The 19,764-nt window shown below is 41.3% G+C and overlaps 1 protein-coding gene across 1 annotated transcript in view; it reads right to left on the bottom strand.

Annotated features, from left to right (window-relative positions):
• Positions 1–2,478: 2,478 nt before the first annotated feature.
• LOC105390810 (pickpocket protein 28-like) overlaps positions 2,479–19,764 on the bottom strand; it is a 65,452-nt gene continuing 48,166 nt past the window's right edge. Inside the window, exons 6-10 of the mRNA XM_048623113.1 lie at positions 13,667–13,797; positions 9,505–9,564; positions 9,075–9,258; positions 8,462–8,635; positions 2,479–3,903 (exon numbers count right to left, since the gene is read on the bottom strand). Coding sequence (XP_048479070.1) covers positions 3,852–3,903; positions 8,462–8,635; positions 9,075–9,258; positions 9,505–9,564; positions 13,667–13,797 — 601 coding nt within the window. The 3' untranslated portion in view covers positions 2,479–3,851. The remainder of the gene's footprint in view (positions 3,904–8,461; positions 8,636–9,074; positions 9,259–9,504; positions 9,565–13,666; positions 13,798–19,764) is intronic.

Below are 19,764 nucleotides of genomic sequence, written 5' to 3'. Positions count from 1 at the left end.
GTGCACCGTGCAGAACACTATGTCGAGTGTCCAGGGTGCTACGTTAATCCTTTAAGGCATTCGAATGAAGACAAGCGGTATACCTATTTTGTTTTACCTAACCCATATATGCCCAGAGGGTCGCTAACGACCCACTTGAGCTTTTGCATATTTGCACTTAGAATCTGAATCTTAATCATATCCCAAAGTAAAACAACTTCATATAAAAACTAGTTATGGGCATATATGGGCTAAGTATATCATTATAGTTTTTACAGAATGACCATTTCTGTAAACTCTCTAGGTAGGTATTTAACACACATGCTAAGTAAGAAACAAATGTATTGGTGTCACCACTTTCTAATAAGTTTTACCATCGTAGAATGTTATGGTCGGTGAGTTTTGGTCAATAAACTTTACTTATTTATTTTACAGAATCTGCTGCAAGCTTCGAAGAGGGAGACAAAGTATTAAAGAAAATTGATATAACTGTCATTTCAAATTGTTTAGTCTACAATACGTGGGTAATAGGTAATTAATCAACTGTCTTATCTATAAAGGGTGTTATACTTACGTAATTGATTGTTCTTTTTGTTATTTAATAAATGATGATACACTTTTAAAATTGATGATACCCATAATTTATATTAAACATCCTAAACACATCGTTATTCTAATACAAAACGGTGACAAAACGGCAGTGTACCTTGTAGATGTAGATACCTGACTAGCACAGTGTAGGTGTTAGACAAAGGATCCAAAAATCTTCATCATCAATTTAACACTTATCTCGAATCCCACTGAAATAGGTACACGATAAAGGATCTGTTGGTATAATAAATACTTACCTATATAAAGCAACGACATCTTAATCGTAAACTGTCTAATGCATCATTGTTTTACCGACGTATTTATCTCTATAAGAATTATAACATAAAAGCAGTGGAAGATCGGCTATTTATTTCAGTAATTTTATCGGGAATGCGAAGAAACTATTAAGTTACCATCGTGCGGAACCCAATATCTATTCTCTGGCGACCGGAAGATTTTCCTACATAGTAGAGCTTAAAGAGATATGACGAAAAAAACCAAGTAATAAAAGAGAAAAGGGTGAAATATATGAGGCAGTAAAACATCTTGAGTGGCAATATGAGCAGTTTAATTTATATGACGTTTACTTTTTAGCCATTGAATACGGTAAGGGGATCTTTGGATACTCGTAAAGGCTGTAAGTATACGAGAGAGGGATTTTCAGATTCAATGGAATTTATAGAAATACTTAACTGACAACGCACAATAATAACTACCTACGTACTTATTTATTTTAGGAAAGCTTTTATCGGCGGAAACGTTCTTAACAATATACGAGTACATATATATTTATGTGAAATACTTTCTGTGAACATCTGAACATAGGTACCTACCTATTTTTTTTACTTTATTTCGAATATGTAGTGAATATTGAGATATATTATGTTTACAACATACCCCCTGGCCACAGCCAATTGCGGCGCGGCGTGCGGCGCGGCGAGCGGTGAGCGCCGAAAACAAACGCTAGACAACGTACGAAGTATGCCACAGCTAGCCGCGGCGTGAAATGCGGCGCGGCTAGCGGCGCGGGTTGACTGGCGCGGTGCGCGGCGGCGGCGGGCGGCGCGGTGTGCGAGCGAAACAAATGTACTAGAGAGTATCGCGGCGGCCACAGCTCAAAGCGGCGCGCGCGGCGGCATCATGTGGACGGACTAGCCAACGCGCGACCAAAACAAATAATTTTGTTTTTAACGCGCGTTGACCGTTTGTGGCATACCACCGCAATCCGCACCGCCCGCCGCCCCTCACGCCGCACCTCATCCCGCACCGCTGAAAGCTGTGGCCACGGCCTTAGGACTTTAATATATATACTTAAATATTTATTTTAAGACCTGGGGCATGTATCTGAAATGGATTCAACGTATACTTAAAGTGCTTACTTATAATATACCTAGATAATTTTTTTTTTAACCTGATCTACTATTAATAGTTGAACAACCTTTAACTATACCTACGCACTGTCATATTGTCTCTTCAAAAGCCCTTCATTATTTGCAATATTCTAAGAAGCAGTTACGATATATTTAACATGACTCTTAGAATTGCCAATGGGCACAAAATAAACTCTTGAAATCAGGCCTCTCGTTGATATTTAAGGAACTGCAAAGCATGTTGGATACTTATTTAAATGGTGGAAAATCGAGACGCCGTCTACCAGGAGTCCATAAATCAAGAGCGGGCGTGTGAGGCACCCCGTATCTCGTATCTGAAGCAATCTTTGCGCCATCACGGCGTGAGGCGTGGCTGACGTCGGCAGCTTCTAATATCGCTACTGGACTTTTGGAAAGGAAACACTCCTAAGATTTATATTCTCCTAGTAGCTTGCGATGCAGTGAACATTTGTATTGTGTCGTTTTTTTTTGCTTTGTCAGTTGGTTATTAAATAAATAATTTGTTTTCTTGTGAAAAACATTTTTATTCAAATTTAGGTGCGTATACAGAATTATTTTATGAGTAAGTGCCTATGACAAGTCTCTTTCTTTCTTTCTTTCTTTCTTCTATATAAGTAGCCCTTGGAGGAGCAGAATAAAGTTGTTAATTTTACAAACAGTATGTTAAATTAAGCTAAAAAAGCAGTGGCGGTGGAACGAATCAGTTGCTCGAGTTTCATTCGTAAGGTCGTGGGTTCTACACTCACGGGCAAACAAAAAGTTCCATTCAGAAAATCATCAAATTATTCCTAAACGGAAAAAAACTAACTTAATGACGTCTTCTGTAATATTTAACTTCCTTTAATGGTGCATCATATTACCAACTAACAACGTTAATTAACACAAACGTGACACGTTTTAACACCAATAACGCACTTTAAAGCAAATTTATTTGCAAAAAATAACAATACTGGTGCTTTTTGTGCCAGTTGTTAGCTGTTAGACGTCATATTTGTTTTATTTACCACCTGACTGATTTTAAGTCCGCTAACTAGTTGGATATTTTGTGATACAATCAACGTTCGGCCTAGTCATACAATTGATTAGCGTCGTCCAATGAACGCGCTAGTGATTCAACCAAAAAGGAGATTCAACCAGATGCCTGCGACATATACACATCTTCCACTCTGCCGCATTCCTCACAATTAGAAGATTCTGATTTAAGCATTAGGTAGATCTAGAAATTGGCGTATAGGCCATACGCCAATTTCTAGATCTAAATGTCTTTTTTAAATCTAAAAGCCTTTCTCTAACGAGCGCTTATCAAAGTATTCTTTCCATTGAGAGTAACCTGCTGTTCTAATGATTGGGAACATATCAGTAAAGATACGAAGGCAATCAAGAACTTCATCATCCATTGAGGCCTCACCAGCTAATTTATTCACCCCTCCATTACCCTCAAAACCAACGTGAGATGAATGAGAACCCATTGAAATATAATTTATTTGCCCGTACTCTAGCTCTAACTCCAAAATAGCCGCCAAGATACTATACGATGTTCCTCTATAATTCGAGGTACAGCAAGCCAAGACAAGTGTAAAGCACTGTTGAAGTCAGAGACCACAACAATTTTAGTCTTCACAGCGTTTTTTATATATATATGAAACAGCTTGTTCTATTGCTAAAAGTTGCAAGTGTACATAATAAAGCAACGCGCCACAACCCTAAATTAAGCATTTTTGCCTACTTGTGGAACATAAGAAGCAATTCCTTTGCTGTCCCTGGTACGAGAAGCATCTGTTTACATTTTACAGTCAAGTGGTAACCATACTTAGAAAGACATTAACATGCCGTTACACTTATCTTTAAAGATTCCTTTAAGAGAACTTTATAATAGGTATTAATTAGTTTTCATTTCTTTTCCTTCGCCAGCTGTCTTCTTCTACGGATCTGGCAGAATAACCTGAAATATAATAATAAAAATAAATAGTCATTTATTTCAGGTAATGCATAGGTACCCATATTGTCTTAGAAATAATTAAAATTAAAATTTTAAATCTACATCTACAGTCTTAGGTCTTACAATAATAACTAGTATAATGTATAGGGTTACACTAGATATTTGCAAAAGACAGTCATTTGCGATTCGCGTCCTGATGAACAGATATCCAATGCTTGTAAAAAGGATTGGTGATATCTTGCGATACAGCATTCAAGATTACATTTCCGGAGCCGCATGTGGTGTAGTGGGGCGTCTAGTGGTAGTACCTTTCAGGTCTCTACAGCCGGCCCTCCATCCGGAGGGTGTATGCCACACTGGTCCACAGGCGTTCCACAAATCTCTCACCAGTGGCTCCAAGAAGCTGTCGTGCACGCAGCGGCCACACCACGGTAAACCACGTCGGCTCGTGGGCTAAACCTGGTCGAGGGGAGCCTGCACGCTTCGGCGGACAGGCCTGAACGTAGACACCTCCTACGCAGTGCATGAAGACTGATCCGGTGACGAAGGCAAACCACAGCTGATAAGCAACGGTAATTGGCGGAGTCAGCGGGACAGCAAAGGCATGGTGGAAGGCCAGAGGCGACAGCAGAGGTCTACAGCGGCTGTCGGCAGACACTGCATCCAACTCTTCTCCGATCGTAGCGGTCTCCGTTCCATCGGGTACAGAAGAGGGCGGACGAGAGAGTGCACCTGTGGTTGCGCACCCACTTGTGCACTATAATATGATCTGCGTATCGGACTGCTTCTGGATAACGGACTCGGAATCGACAAGACCTGCGGCGATGAGCAAAAGTAGAGAGGTTCGGTTGTGATGCACACCGGGCTTTGTCCGATGCTTGCACGTAGGCGGCTCAGAGAGAGTGGTCGCTTTTGCGCTGATTGAGGTGACAGCGTGAGCTCGGCAGCACTCTGAGTGTCCAAGCAGCCCTATTCAGGGAAGCACTGCTTGCCCCACACGGGGACGGGACTAGAAAAGGTGTCCTAAAAATTGCTCGCCTCAAAACTACAGGGAGGTAGTAACCACGGCTGCCTGAGCATCCCTCCAATCGTGGTCGAAAACGAGCACATTATAACACGACATCAAAAATGACATTTGCTGCATGGAACGTACGCACACTGATTGATCGCGATACCAACATTTGCCCTGAAAGAAAAACCGCTATAGTGGCACGTGAACTTCGTCGCTATAATGTGGATGTAGCCGCAATCAGCGAGACCCACCTGGCCGACGAAGGAGAACTAGTGGAGCACGGTGGCGAGTATACTTTTTACTGGAAGGGGACTCCTGCATCCGAGCCAAGTCGCTCAGGAGTCGGGTTTGCGATCAAAAGCGCTATTGTGAAGAAACTGGTTGAATGTCCAGTGTTTATTTCCGACCGCATTATCACTTTGCGCTTACACTTGGAAAATAATCAGTACCTCAACTTGATAAGCGTTTATGCCCCAACGATGACCAACGATGACGACATTAAGGAGCGTTTCTATAAAGAGCTTGCAGCCACCCTCTCTGGTATTCGACCGGTAGAGAAGATCCTTCTGCTTGGTGACCTGAATGCTAGAGTTGGCCGTGATTATGAAGCTTGGCCGCGTGTTTTGGGTCGGCACGGTATAGGTAACATGAACAGTAATGGCCAAATGTTACTCAGCCTCTGTGCGCAATTTGGCTTGGCTATAACCAATACCTATTTTAGATTACCCATTAAGCACAAGGTCACATGGATGCACCCGAGGTCCAAACACTGGCACCTTATAGACTACGCCATAGTCCGGCAAGTGGATATTTCGCAAGTCCTCGTCACGCGGGTTATGCGAGGGGCCGAATGTTGGACGGATCACAAGCTTGTGGTGACTAAAGTAAAACTGCGACTTCGCCCGCCCGTCAGATCCAACAGAGTCAATTCAGCACGTCTTGACGTAAATAAACTGGCTAGTATGGAAACTCGAAACAGTTATTGTCATGCTTTGAATAACGCAACCTCAACAATTGACACAGATGGTGACTTACAAATGACATGGGACTTACTATGTTCGCAAATAATTGATTCGGCCAAACACATGTTAGGGAAATTACCCCGTATTAACGAAGACTGGTTCGACGAGAACGATCAGTCATTGACCGATGCGATTGCAAAGCACCGAGCCTTGTTGCGACGTCACCGTCGGGGAAGACAATCTCGAGAGACGCTGGAGGAGATAAAGAAAAGCAGTGCTGCGCTTCGTTCTCTTACTCGGGAAGTAAAGGACCAGTGGTGGAAACAGAAAGCCGAGTTCATCAACTGGCTTTCCCAGTCTAACCGGCTAGGGCTGTTTTATGCTGAAGTACGGAAACTAATCGGCAGTGCGCCCCGTGTCAATGTACCACTTCGATCCTTAGACGGGACGCAACGGCTAACATCTAGGGAAGACACTATGAATCGTTGGGCTGAGCATTTTAAATACCTACTAAATGTAGATCGATCAGCTGATCTTGAGCACATTCGAGCACTCCCAAAGTTCCCCGAAAAAACAAATTTGTGTGATCCGCTCACACTTGAAGAAGTTATTACAGCCATAAGACAGCAACCAAACGACAAAGCGGCTGGTGTCGACGACATTGTTGTAGAACTTTTGAAGTATGGAGGAGAAAAGCTGCACAATAACCTGTGGAAATTGTTTTTGCGCATGTGGAACGAAGAACAAGTACCAAGCAACTTTAAAATCTCTCGTATTTGTTCCCTTTACAAAAATAAGGGAGACCGTTCCGACTGCAATTCGTACCGAGGTATATCTCTGCTATGCATCCCTGGAAAAATCTTCGCCAAAGTTCTTTTAAATCGACTGATTCCCTTGTCCGAAACTCTCCTACCAGAGAGCCAATTTGGCTTCAGGCCTGAAAGAGGAACCTGCGAGGCTATATTTACTTTGCGCCAATTGCAAGAGAAAAGTAAAGAGCAACGTCAACCGCTCCATCTGTGCTTTGTGGACCTTGAGAAGGCATTCGACAGCGTACCTCGCGAGGCCTTGTGGTTGATCCTGGAGAAATATGGCTGTCCCGACAAGTTTATTAGGTTAATTCGACTGCTTCACGACAACATGACATGCTGTGTAGCAGCATATGGTGAACAGACTGAGTTTTTCCCCGTTACCTGTGGAGTCAAACAAGGATGTGTCTTAGCTCCCACCCTGTTCGCCCTGTATTTTGCTGTCGTGGTTCGTGAAACCTTGCTAGACACTTCAGAAGGCATCGCTATCCGCTTTCGGACAGACGGAAAGCTATTTAATCTAGCTAGACTTAAGGCCAGCACCAAAGTTTCTTACGACATGATAACGGAGATTATGTATGCGGATGACCTATGTTTTGTGGCTAATTCACCAGGCGGTCTACAACAGCTGATGAGCAAGCTCGACGAGGCGTGCTGCAGATTTGGACTGAAAATAAGTGTTAAGAAAACCGAAGTTATCTCTTTGGACACACCGCCAACGGCCGACTCTGCACTGAATATTCGCCTGGGGGAAACTACTCTTAAGCAAGTAGACAAATTCCGGTACCTGGGGAGTACCTTAACAGCTAAGGGGGACCTAGACGCCGAAATCAACAGCAGGATTGGCGCGGCTTCCGCAGCCTTTGGAAAGCTACAGCTGAAGATGTTCCGCTCACACGACATCCGGAGGTCAACTAAGATCGCTGTGTACATGGCTATAGTCCTCCCAAACCTTCTCTACTCAGCCGAAACGTGGTGCTTGTATCGACGACACATCCGGACACTAGATAGGTTTCACCTCAAGTGTCTCCGAGAGATTTTAAATATAAAATGGTCAGACCGTATTCGAAATACAGAGGTGTTGCGTCGGGCTAAGGTCGGTGGCATCGAAGCGTATCTTATGAGACGACAACTGCGCTGGTGTGGTCATGTCTCCCGCATGTCCGATGACAGGCTCGCGAAACGCGTATTCTATTCGGAGCTCCGTGAAGGCACGCGCAAGCGAGGTGGCCAGTTCCTTCGATACAAGGACGTAATGAAAAGGCACATGAAGAGATGCGGCATAGACCCGAACAGCTGGGAGGAGACTGCAGCTGAACGCCCAAAATGGAGACATCTTGTGCAAGGAAATGTCTTCACTTTTGAGGAGCAGCGGCGAACAGACCTGGACACAAGAAGAGAGGAACTAAAAGCCAGACCACCTGCGGCAATCGTATACAATTACGAAAATGGTTCACTGAAATGTGAAATGTGCGGTCGAACATTTACCGCCAAGATTGGCTACATAAGCCACATCCGGGCACACCAACGAAGCCTAAATCTTCATTAGCAGTCGCCGTAGCCGTATCGGCTTGGAAGACATCATCCGGAGCCGCTCAGCCCCGACCAGAAAGAAGCGATACGTGACCTGAGGACGGCGAAAAAGTCGGGCACCCCCGCCTCCGCGAACATGCTCGACATGATATCAAAATAGTACCTAATTAGGTAAAACGAAAAGAAACTGTATTTTATAGAAATGCTAAAAACGGGCATTTTTACCAAAACGACAAAAAGCTCACCTCAAAGTGGTGAAGTAAACGATCTCCACGATGCTGAGGAAGGAGAAGCCGAGGAAGAGGCCGAGCAGCCCGCCGCAGTTGGCCACCACGTCCGTCACGCCGAACAGCTCCGAGCGCCGGATCGACGGGAACCGCTCCTGCTTGTAGTACACCTCAAAGACTGAGAACTCATCGCTGTAGGGGATAGGAAAGATATTCAAATTCAATAGACAGTGATACAACATATGATTTTTTTGAATTATCTGTGCTTTCTTCAGTACACGCTGTCAGTAGCCAGACTCTAACTATTCTGCGCATATATCCTCGTATGATCTAAACTGGTTAAAACCCCTAGACCATTTCGACTGTGGGTTGGTAGGTGCACACGTCTAGATGTGTAAGTATTGTCACGATGTTTTCCCTCAGAATCTAACTGCTATTTAGTATTAACTTCTTTCAACACATAAAAAAAAAACTCCTGATTATTAGAAGCACATTTAGCCCTCGCACCTCAGAGGTTTCTTGCAAGTGAACCAACCATTATATATATCAGGGTATGTATAGCAGTATGGACATTATTTGGTAATTTCGATTAAATTTTCTCTTAATCTTAAGGTATGTTTCATAAACTCACTTATCATATTCATTGCCGAATGACTCATTGTGTAGCCTGGCATAGTTTTTTAAGGAGTTCTTGATGTTGTACTCAGTCTTGAGTATTTCCGCCTCGTAGGTGACGCTGTTGCAGGCGGGCAGGCAGCGGCACGCCTCGCTCTCGAGGCCGAGGCTAGCTCGCATCTCTCTCTCTCCCAGGTGCTCTGGGAATCATGGACTTGGGAGCTAAGGCTCAAAGACCTCAGTGATATCGCTGTCTTGTGCTGTAGCGATGCTGAGTCAGTAAGGGAAATTGATGATTCTGATTCGATATCGGTACAGCGCGAGGTGACGATATCGCTTAGGTATCAGTATTAATGAGGGTTAAAGGATGATTCGTTCGATCGTAGTAGGTTCGATTATAATGATCTGACATTATAATATGTAATATGAAGTGTTTTAAAACTTACTAATTGCTTCGGTGATGCAAAATAAATCTGACGCAGTACATATGCTGTCGCTGTTTTTATCTATAAATAAATTACAAAACAGTATGTTAAAATATGCGCTGTTTTTCTATTTATTGGAAGCATTTCGTGATAAGAATAATCAAGTAAGGGATATTTCTTAACACCTCCTACTTAGAGGTATGGTTCGAAGTAAAAAGTAGTACTCAACGAATGTACACTCACGAGCAAGGAGAAAGTTCCAGTGACAATAGGACCAAAATTACTGCTAAACGGAAAATACTAGCTATATCGACGGTGGAAAGGCAGAATGTTTTATCCGCCACTTTTGGCGAATATGAGTTATATACACCGTTGGAATCGCCTGATTTTTCTCTTTCGAATGGTGCGGGTCTCGTTTCAATCTGAGCACGTTTTTGGCGCTTAAGACATCGGTGATTTTGGATATCTTAATACTTTTTTCTTGTATTAAGAGACACTTTTTAGTCATTTGTATGTTCAAACATACATGATCAATAATAAAGTTATATAAAACATTTTACCCTTACTAAAACAGTAAAACACTGTGACCTAATTCATTTTGAATGAATGTGAATTTGTATAATTAGTTACTTAAGCGACCTACCTGATTGCGAAATAAAACATAATGGATATAAAACTAAATGCCTTCTTGTCAAATATAACATAAAAGCACTTAATATATTTTACGTAACTGTAATTTAAGCCTCACTGGCACTTAAACCATTTTACCGGTCAGTCTTACTCGCGGCGTTCGGCGGTTAATACAACTTTACCAAAATCTGTTTAATGGTACAATTGACACTTAAGCGGTTTTTTGCGATTTGTAAATAATTGATATAAGTGATATAAAACAATTCAAAAGAATCGGAATGAAGCGGTTTATGCTGTTTAAGCTGTTATATTATTATTATATCCTGAAGGATATTGCGTGAAAACGCCGATATATAAATAGGACAGGTTGGAAAGGTGTCGCTTCAGTACCCCGCCGGGACGTTCATTCGGGAGGACGTGCGTCTATGCGACAGTTGGCGCCGCGTGCGCAGCGTAATTACGTAGGTACTAACTCAGATTCGTTCGCCAGTATAAAACTATAAATATTTTTTTATTATATCACCAGATAACTGCATTAAATTATTATTATATATTACGGTTCTAAATAATAGTGTTGCTATAATTAATATTTATTGAGTTATTAATAAAAATATGCACTTGGATCCTTTCTCCTAAATTGCTGTTTCTATGCAAGTAGGGAATTTTAACGTTTCTCTAAAAGGATCCAACAACATATTTATTTTTTTATAAAAAAAAAATTCTATGACGATATGGTTCTTAATGTAAAATATTTTTAATGTATTAACGTGACATTACTTTTTATACAAAATAAAAATTATATATCAAAAATAAACTTATTCTTAAATAATTTACCTATATCGAAATCTAGTCAGAAACAGGATTTCTTATCTATATAAAAATCTTACCGAAAATGTGTTCCCAAGCGCAAAACTCTGGATCAACTTAACCGATTTTGATAATTGTTAGGTAATTATACGAAATAGAAGACCACGTTTTAAGTGAGTGACCACGAGTACCACGACCTGTTTGTATCCCATAATTTTCAAAATAAAGTATTTTAACGAAAAGCAATTCTTATAGGAAAAAGTTGGAGATGAATTAAATTAACTTTTACTCTAACTTCACTTCATCATCCTCCATCCCTGAAGACTGCAATATATGGTATATTGCATCTATCCCGCTTTTTATGCCTCCGTAGGAAATCCATCGTTCCCTGGTACTTTGCCATTCTTCAGCGATCGTATGGTCCGTATCAATTCGTCTTATTTGAGGGTTGGATATTTAAATTTCTGTCAAGGTGCAGGATAGTCATAAATCTCATCATTAATCATCATCACGACCCATTACGTCCCCACTGCTGGGGCACGGGTCTCCTTCCAATGAAGGAATGGTTTAGGCCTAGTCTACTACGCTGGCCTAGCGCGGGTTGGTGGGCCCCAACACAAGCAATCTTGTGCACGTTTTCAAGCCGCCCGAAGGCCTCTGACTAGCCTTAGCGACCTGCCGATTTTATTAATCATATTGATTACGATTATGCATCAAGATACAAGATGCTCCTGGTATATTTGCATCTGCATCCAACTCCTCAGGTGGTGGTTAGGATCATTAAAAACTTCGGCAATGTGGCCATACCATCTTAAAAGTCAATCTTCCTTAGTAACAAGCAGATATCCTGGGTTTTGTTGCAATGTTCTTCAAGATGCTTTGTATAGATCCTTCATGTTTCCTATGGCAGCCGATGGTTGTGGTCTCATTTCTGGACATAGAGTCACCCCTAGCAGCGTTTGTCCTTTTATAAACGTTAATTCTTACTTGATGGTTGATCATATCCCATGTTTCTTTAGACATACCATTTATTCTTTAAGTGTTCCTTGTACCTTATTATTTCTTCGCAAATTTTTAAAAACACGTCTTTGATGCCAGACCTTTGATCTTTGAATGAGACCTCGTCCAGACTTAGTAGATCATATTTGTTGTCGATCTGGTTACTAAGTTATCTTCTAACTTGTGGGTCTTGCAGCTTATTTACACGACACCTTTGGCAGATCTTGTGGCCTGCTCCTAAACTCCCATCTTCAAGCAGATTTTTCTATCGACTTAGTGGTGATCACTATTGACATCAGCAACCCTCTTATTCCTAACATCCAGAAGTGTCTCCATTTTGGACTAATCGTCGGTCGATTTGGTTCTCGGTCCGGCTGTCGGGTGAGACCTAACTCACATTGTGATAGTCCTTTGGGGTTACCACCACTAAACATTAGCCATTAACAATCCTAAAGCATCGTCGCTTGCTTATCAAATCTAGCGTATCGTGTATGAATCTGACAGATAGTTTAAAGTGAGCGACGCTGCTTATGAATTGATAATTGCTAATGTGTCTTGCCCACACTAACATAGGTGCCGATACATGGACGCTGACCTAGGAAACTGTGCACCGAATCAGAGTTGCACAGAGAACTATGGAGCGATCCATGTTAAAAGCATTTTGCTTACAGACCGTATTCCCAGCGTGGTAATTTGCCAAAAGACAAAAGTCTTCGACGTCGGTATGCAGGTCACTGAACTGAAATGGGAGTCAGCAGGACACTTGGCTCGAAGGCAGGACGGAAGGTTGACAAAGGCGGTGACAGAATGGTGGCATAGAGACTGATGAATAAGTAAAACTGATCACTTGGATCTCAATCTCAAAGTGATTTCGCGGTGAACAATATGTTAATAAAGTTTATAATAATATAATGCTTCGAGAAAAGGATGGTACAGCCGTGCCGCTTCTTTGCTCGACTTAGTGGGGGACGACTGCCGTGCCTCCAGATATTATGAAATTTTTGTTTTCAATCTAGCTCACCCTTCTTACCTTTTATACCTTCCCTGGTCTTCCACAAATGTTTCTAGACTAAAATCGGTTTAACCGTTCTCGAGTTCTGAGGTCTAATTATAAGTTCATTTATTCTTTAAGTCATTCATCTTAGATATAAATTGCCTTAGTTTGGCGGTTAATTTATTCTTATGGAATGTTTAAAGTACTTAACATAAATTATTATAAAACATTATGCTGGTGTGATGGTTAAATCTCCTTGGTCTTTAAATTGTTTTTACTTGTATTTTATTACAATGTTAATGTCATTTAAGCCAATTTTACCTGACTGAGATTTCAGATGCCTATGTCTTATGTCCCTTATTACAGTAAATAGAATATGTACATTCATTTTATATACAGAATCACATAGAAAACTTATTCAATTTTACGTATTTTAATTTTCAAAGCCATAGCTAGAATAATTACAGAGATATGATTTTTTTTCGAAAATTTCAAACTTTAAATCGCTCTGGTGAACATTTTAAGTCATGGCGCTTCAAACATTCTGCCTTTCCACCGTCGATATAATAACGCTATCTGCAATCTTGACGAACATTTAACAGCGCATCAGAATATTGACAACTGAAAACGTAAATCAAATTATAAATTGTAATTTAAAAAAAATGGTTCCTTTGGTGTGGACCTGTGAACCGTGAGGACATTTTGTAAGTGGAACTTTTTCATTGCCCGTGAGTGTATTTAGGCGTAACGTACACGGCAGGTAGAACGGCACACACTGGCAGCGGTGGAAGGTGTAGTTGGCGCGACACTCCAGCATGCAGTTGTTTTGTGTGTAAATGTGGAAGTACCTCAAAAATCGCTCGTTTTGAAAGTAGCACTGTCGCCTGCAAACATAACAACACATTATCAACTGAACAGTCACCGTCTACTGGACATAAGTGGAATATGAGAGGAATTAGTGGGGTACGAGTTCTCTAGAGGAGGATTATGAAGGGGCAGGCGTCGCGTAGTACGCCCTCCATCCAGAAGGACCAATGACCTTGGAAGCTGATAGCGTCTGAATGCGTCACTGCAGATTGTACCGTAAGTTCTGCCAAATATCTGTGCAGCGATCACAGGATTCGATACCATTTTCGAAACTACACAAATATATGGAAAAAGAACAGTATCGTTAACTGTCACTGTCAAAATGTAAGGCAAATTTGTCAGTTATAAAAGTGACATTTGTTTTTCACATTATGTTTGTGTTGATTCGAAAATAGTATCGAATCCTGTGATCGCTGCACTGATGAACAATCAAATATCTGCGAACACCGTTTTCGTGTTTTGTTTCCATAATGATATGAAATGAAATGAAATCGTTTATTTTTTCGACGTAGAATATTAGAATTACTTGTCAAAAGTCATAATCTACCACATAGAACAACGCGGACTCGGGTGTATAGGTGTACACTCGGGAAGCGTCATAGCGATCTTTCTTGATACAAAAAAGTCTGCCAATTTTTGCGGGGGGAAATTTTACCGTTTACCATGATTATGTCCCATTTGACATGTCATTATGAGTTTTAATTCCCAGCAATAAATGTTATGTGAAGAGACATTGAATTATGGACACAGTGTCGTCATTCTTTCTTGCCATGGATGTAACAATTATCGATAAGTGTTATCGATGAATTCGAAAACATGGGTTGGAAATACTAATTATAAATTATGAATTAAACGAAGCATTTATTTATATAACTATGTATTAATTATATTATACTTACTATCATCACGACCCATTTCGTCCCCACTTTTTTAGGCCTAGTTCACCACGCTGGCCTAGTACGGGTTGGTGGAACCCAACACAAGCAAGCTTGTGCTGAGAGAGTTGTCGGGTAAGTGGGCAATCCGACTGTCAGATGTTTTCAAGCCGCCCAAAGGCCTCTGACTAGGCTTAACGACTGCTGCCGTAGAAGCAACTGGGACTCACGGCTTAACGTGCCGTCCGTAGCACGGAAGCGACCAGAAAAGAACCACTTGAAATCGGTCACCCATCCAATGGCTAACCGTGTTTATAAACACCTTTGTTATTATGAACCAAATATTTATATGTATTATTAACTACTCTATGTTAAATATTATAGTTTATTATGAATGTTAAAATTTAATGTAGATTTTATATCTTTATTATGTAAGCCAATACATACAAATTTGTTACTTTCTATTACTTACTTAGGATAATATTACCTAGATTAAGATTAAACTTGCTATGCCCTACAGGGCACTATGTTAAGAACCATTATGTACGGTGGCCTGCGCCTAAAAGTATACAGGCGGAGTTTTTAAAATAGCGATCTCAAGCTCACATGCAGCTCAAGCACATCCACATAATCACCACTGCTACACACATCACACACAACACATCCCCGGATTTATAACAGATGTAGCTGGTCCCTTCATCATCAGGGATCGCTATTTTAAAAACTCCGCCTGTATACTTTTAGGCGCAGGCCACCGTACATAATTTTAAGATCAGTGTAAAACTTACATAGTTGCAATAAACATATTACTATTACTATAACCGTGCCAGTTGTTGCTTAACCTCAGAGATTAATTACGATCACTGAAGCCTGCTCGACTACAGACGCTTTGTAACTATATGAAAGAAATATTTTGCAAAATAAAATAAATTATGAGATCCTTTGACCTATGCACTATGACCTTTTTTGTCTATAAATACATAGGTAATATGTACTTACTGGTACATCACTATTGCATTTTTTTGACATTAGTTGCTAGGCAACTGCTTATAACAATAAACCATGACCAAATCTGTGATTAAATCCGGAATCCGGATATTCTATGAATTGAAGCTGTCGTTTTAGTATGTAAACAAATCGCACATGACAATCCGAACCGTCATATCTTGCAAAATCGCAATTTTTTTAATTACATTTTTGCATTCTACAGATCATTCTCTACAATCTGGTAAAACAGTCATATCTGTAGCTCATTTCTGGGCCGAGATATGGCACTATACGACTATCTTGCCTGTTGTGAGGCACACGCATTGTCGATGGACAAACAGTCATATTTTAGTTTAATACGCTGACCATGTCTGAAGCGCGGGCTCCGGTCGTTTTATCTTAAGTTAAGACAAGTGTAGTTACGAAATACGCAAAATGTGATGAATCAAAACGTATTATAATGTAAATAATACTATTTTGCTTGTTTCGCACGTAGAAATTTTATTGTATTATTAATTTCTAGATAATAATATCTTGCCTGTTTTATTATTGAATTTTTACTAATTTGAATGTTGTATGTTTTTATGTGACGGTTTAGCTATAGGATTCGTCAAGATAATACTGTTTGTCCAGTTAAATCAATAATTTTTCTATCTATGTCATAAGAGAAATAATACGGTTTGTACGGTTTTTAATGTAATTATTCATGGAATATTTGAGTTGTAGTAAGATCATGAAGCTACATAAACGTGCTGCTAAACTAGTTTTGACGGCAATCCCTCCGAACAAAAAGCTTGGAACCTGAAGGGTATTGCAGCTAAGGAACCTAAGACTCCAGACAAAGAATTTGACGATGATTTGGTTGACCCTACTTACGTATAAACCCGTCGAAGAAATAGTGACTCTGTCCAAGTTCTCCGAATCTTCCAGAGCAACAACAGCAACATTGCGAGCACGCCCATAGCAGTTCTGAAGTCTGATGTTTGCTTTAAATGTTTGGCCCACTGGCATTTCAGCTTGAGGTAGATTTTAAAAGCTTGGTTAAGATCTCTTACGAATTACCTTATTTCTGATGTAGTTCGTCAGAGAAACGCCGAGCATAGCTGTTTTTATTGCTCGATAAGCGACTTTAATCCGTTGGGGAGTCCAACAGTCACAGCCGTTTCTGAACCAGACGTCAGCACTGACAGGGTGCACTGATTGAAGACCTTTGAGTTCAGACTTTAAAAACGGCCTCAAGGTGAATGTGTGACGAAGTTTACCGTATGCAGGTCAACTTATAGTATGCTTGTCTTCTGCCTAGTTTAATAGTCTGCTCAAGTTAGACAAATTCCTGAGCAACTTTGATCTTTGGCTTCCCATGCAACTACCACCGGATTTGGTTTAATGTAAGCATTCAATTAAATAAGACTTATTTCTTAAATACATATTTTTTTTTTATTTTTTTTTAAGATTTTATTATCACTCCACAGACTTTATGTCCGTGCCTTTTTGAGAGATCAATATATTGTGAGAGTTTGGTTGTTTTTTGTCTTCATCTTTTAACTACTCACTACTCAATGTGGAAGCTTATAATATATATATTTTATCTTTTATATATATATACCTATATATTATTAATAATTTTTTTATTTTTTTTTGCACTCCTGGAGGAAAATCTACACAGACACCTGGGAAGGGGACCCAGGTAGTGTCGGCCTTTAACCGACTAAAAACCCCCAGTTGTGCATTTCTTGTTTTTTTTTTTTTTTTTTTTTTTTCTTTGTTTCACACAGTCACACTTACAATTATAATGGCAACAAACATTTGAAGGGTAGGGCCAGTGTCAGCTGTCTTCAGAGAACTTAACAGACGCCTGTCAGTGGCCACACACTCCTTTTGTCATCGCTGTTGTTTTGCTTGGTGTTAATGTGTGACAGTGTTCTTAAAACTATCTTAATTTTATTGGTTAGTTCTTATACAGATAATATTAATTCATGATATACTATACAATACCTACATATCAAAACTATACAATACATGCTATATACTATACATAACAAAACTATAAAATACATGCAATACGGTTTGGCCGTCAATATAAAATTAAAATCAAAATTCTCCTATTCCGCTCCATTTTGCGTTGCCAAAAGCCTTGATTGCTGGGCAACGACCTCTTTGTCCCGATTTTTTATTGCCATCTGTAGGTTGTACTCGAGGATCCGTTTCTTCGGTGCTGTTATTGCCGTTTTAGCGAGGTTGCCGATAGCGTCCTCGGTGTCATCCGCATAGTAGGTGCAGGCGGAGGTGTGCCTCGACAGCGCCACTACTGCGTGAGGTATGCTATCGTGCAACTTTATTTTATCTTTTGTTTTTATGATAATGACGGATTCGTACGTCAATCCCTGTGCTTCGTGTATGGTTAAGACGCGTGATCCCGTTCCTTCTCCAAACCCTTGGCTGGTCAGGGTCTCTTTTTCTTCCTGTGTATGCGTCAGGAATAGAGTGTTGGTTTGGGATTTTGGAATTGCTGCGTCTGTAAACCTTTTCAGCTGCAGGGATTGGATACGCGTTGTGGCTGCGTATATGCCTGAGTATACTTCTCTTAGGGCGTATGCAACGTCCATGGGGTTTCTGTATGAGCACAACAGCTCCTGGGTGATGTTTGCTACCAGTGTTGGGCGACTGTACCTTAGTTCGAATAGGTTCTCTCTGTCTATGTACGGTAGCTGGTTGATGTCTCCGATTAGAGCAATATCACTGGCACGGGACATCATCAGGGCCTCGTCAATTATCAGGCGTTGGCATCCGACATGTTCTCTAAAGCCGTTTACTAGGACTGATGCCATCGTACGTACCCTAGTTCTAACCATGTCCCGGATCCTATGCGCTAGCCTGTTTCGTATATCGACGGCCGCCTCAGTTGTCGTGGTGATAATGGTGTCTTTGCTCACATCGAAGTTATTTACCACCCAGGTTGTCTTCCCACATCCAGGTACCCCGTTCACCCAAGCGATGGTGGGCATCGTCCAGCTATTCCAGGTAGCGTTAATGGTTTCCGCTTTTGCTAGGATTTTGTCCTCTAGCATAATCCTGGTACACTGAGCTACGACCACCATTTGGTTGTTGTGTGGGAGAGTGAGTTTCGGGATGTTGCGTTCCCAGGGCACGAATCCGCATTCCTCGCTATAAGCCGCCATATACGCTCCAGTCATTTTGCCTCTGAGGACTTGGCAACTACTGTTATCGTATATGCAGGCTTCGGCCTCCTCGAGTAAAACTTTTAGCCGGCTTTCGTTCTCTTGCCTGTAGGTCTGCATGATCGTTTTGCAGGACAAGAGATTTACCTGCTTTGTGGCGGTTGTAATTGCCATAAATTCGATGGCGGCATTCTCTAGATGGTCGTTTGAGGTGGTAGCTGTTTTCAGCTTCGGTGGGACCACCTGGCCCATATCCGCTCGAGTAATTTTCCTCTGGGCAAGCCTTTTTCCAGTTTTAGGTTCTCTGGAGATTTGGCGCCTCTCGGGTGTCCTCTGTGGTTTTCCTATAAGGCTTGAGGCAGCTGCTTTAAAAGCCTGGAGGAACCCTTGGACACGCCCTTGCGATGTTAAATTGTGCATCCTCCTTTCCATGTTCCGTTGTTCTGAAGCGGCGACAGCCCCAGCGGTCATCCTCTCCTGTAGGCGTTCAGATCCGGTGACCAAGTATTCGGCTTGTTGGTGGCAGTTGTCAATGCCCCTCGCAAGTATATGACCTTTGAGAAAGCTTAGATCTTCAGATCTTCGCCTCTGTCCTCGTACACCACTATTTCATGATGTTTTGAGGCTTTTAGGCAACCCAGCTGGTCAACAATTTCGCCTTTCCTATACTCGATCACCATTGCGTCTACGCTTATTATCCTGGGGACGTTACTGTCTAGCGCTATCTCTCCAAGCTTACTGAGCCATGAGCATGCCTGAACGAACGGGGTGTCGTCGGCCCACTCGAATAGTGCGATGGTCTTGTTACGCCATCGCACTAGTCTGCAGGGCTGATTTCCCACTAGGGTTACTGGCAATGCGTCGTAGGCTTTACGCTTCATGGTAGCCTTCGATGTGCTCCCATTTAGGAGAGAGGCTAGGCCGGGTGATATGGCCACGCTCT

The sequence above is a fragment of the Plutella xylostella genome, chromosome 9 (assembly GCF_932276165.1).
Source record: "Plutella xylostella chromosome 9, ilPluXylo3.1, whole genome shotgun sequence".
NCBI classification, from domain to species: Eukaryota; Metazoa; Arthropoda; class Insecta; order Lepidoptera; family Plutellidae; genus Plutella; species Plutella xylostella.
This window is presented reverse-complemented; position numbering and strand designations above follow the sequence as displayed.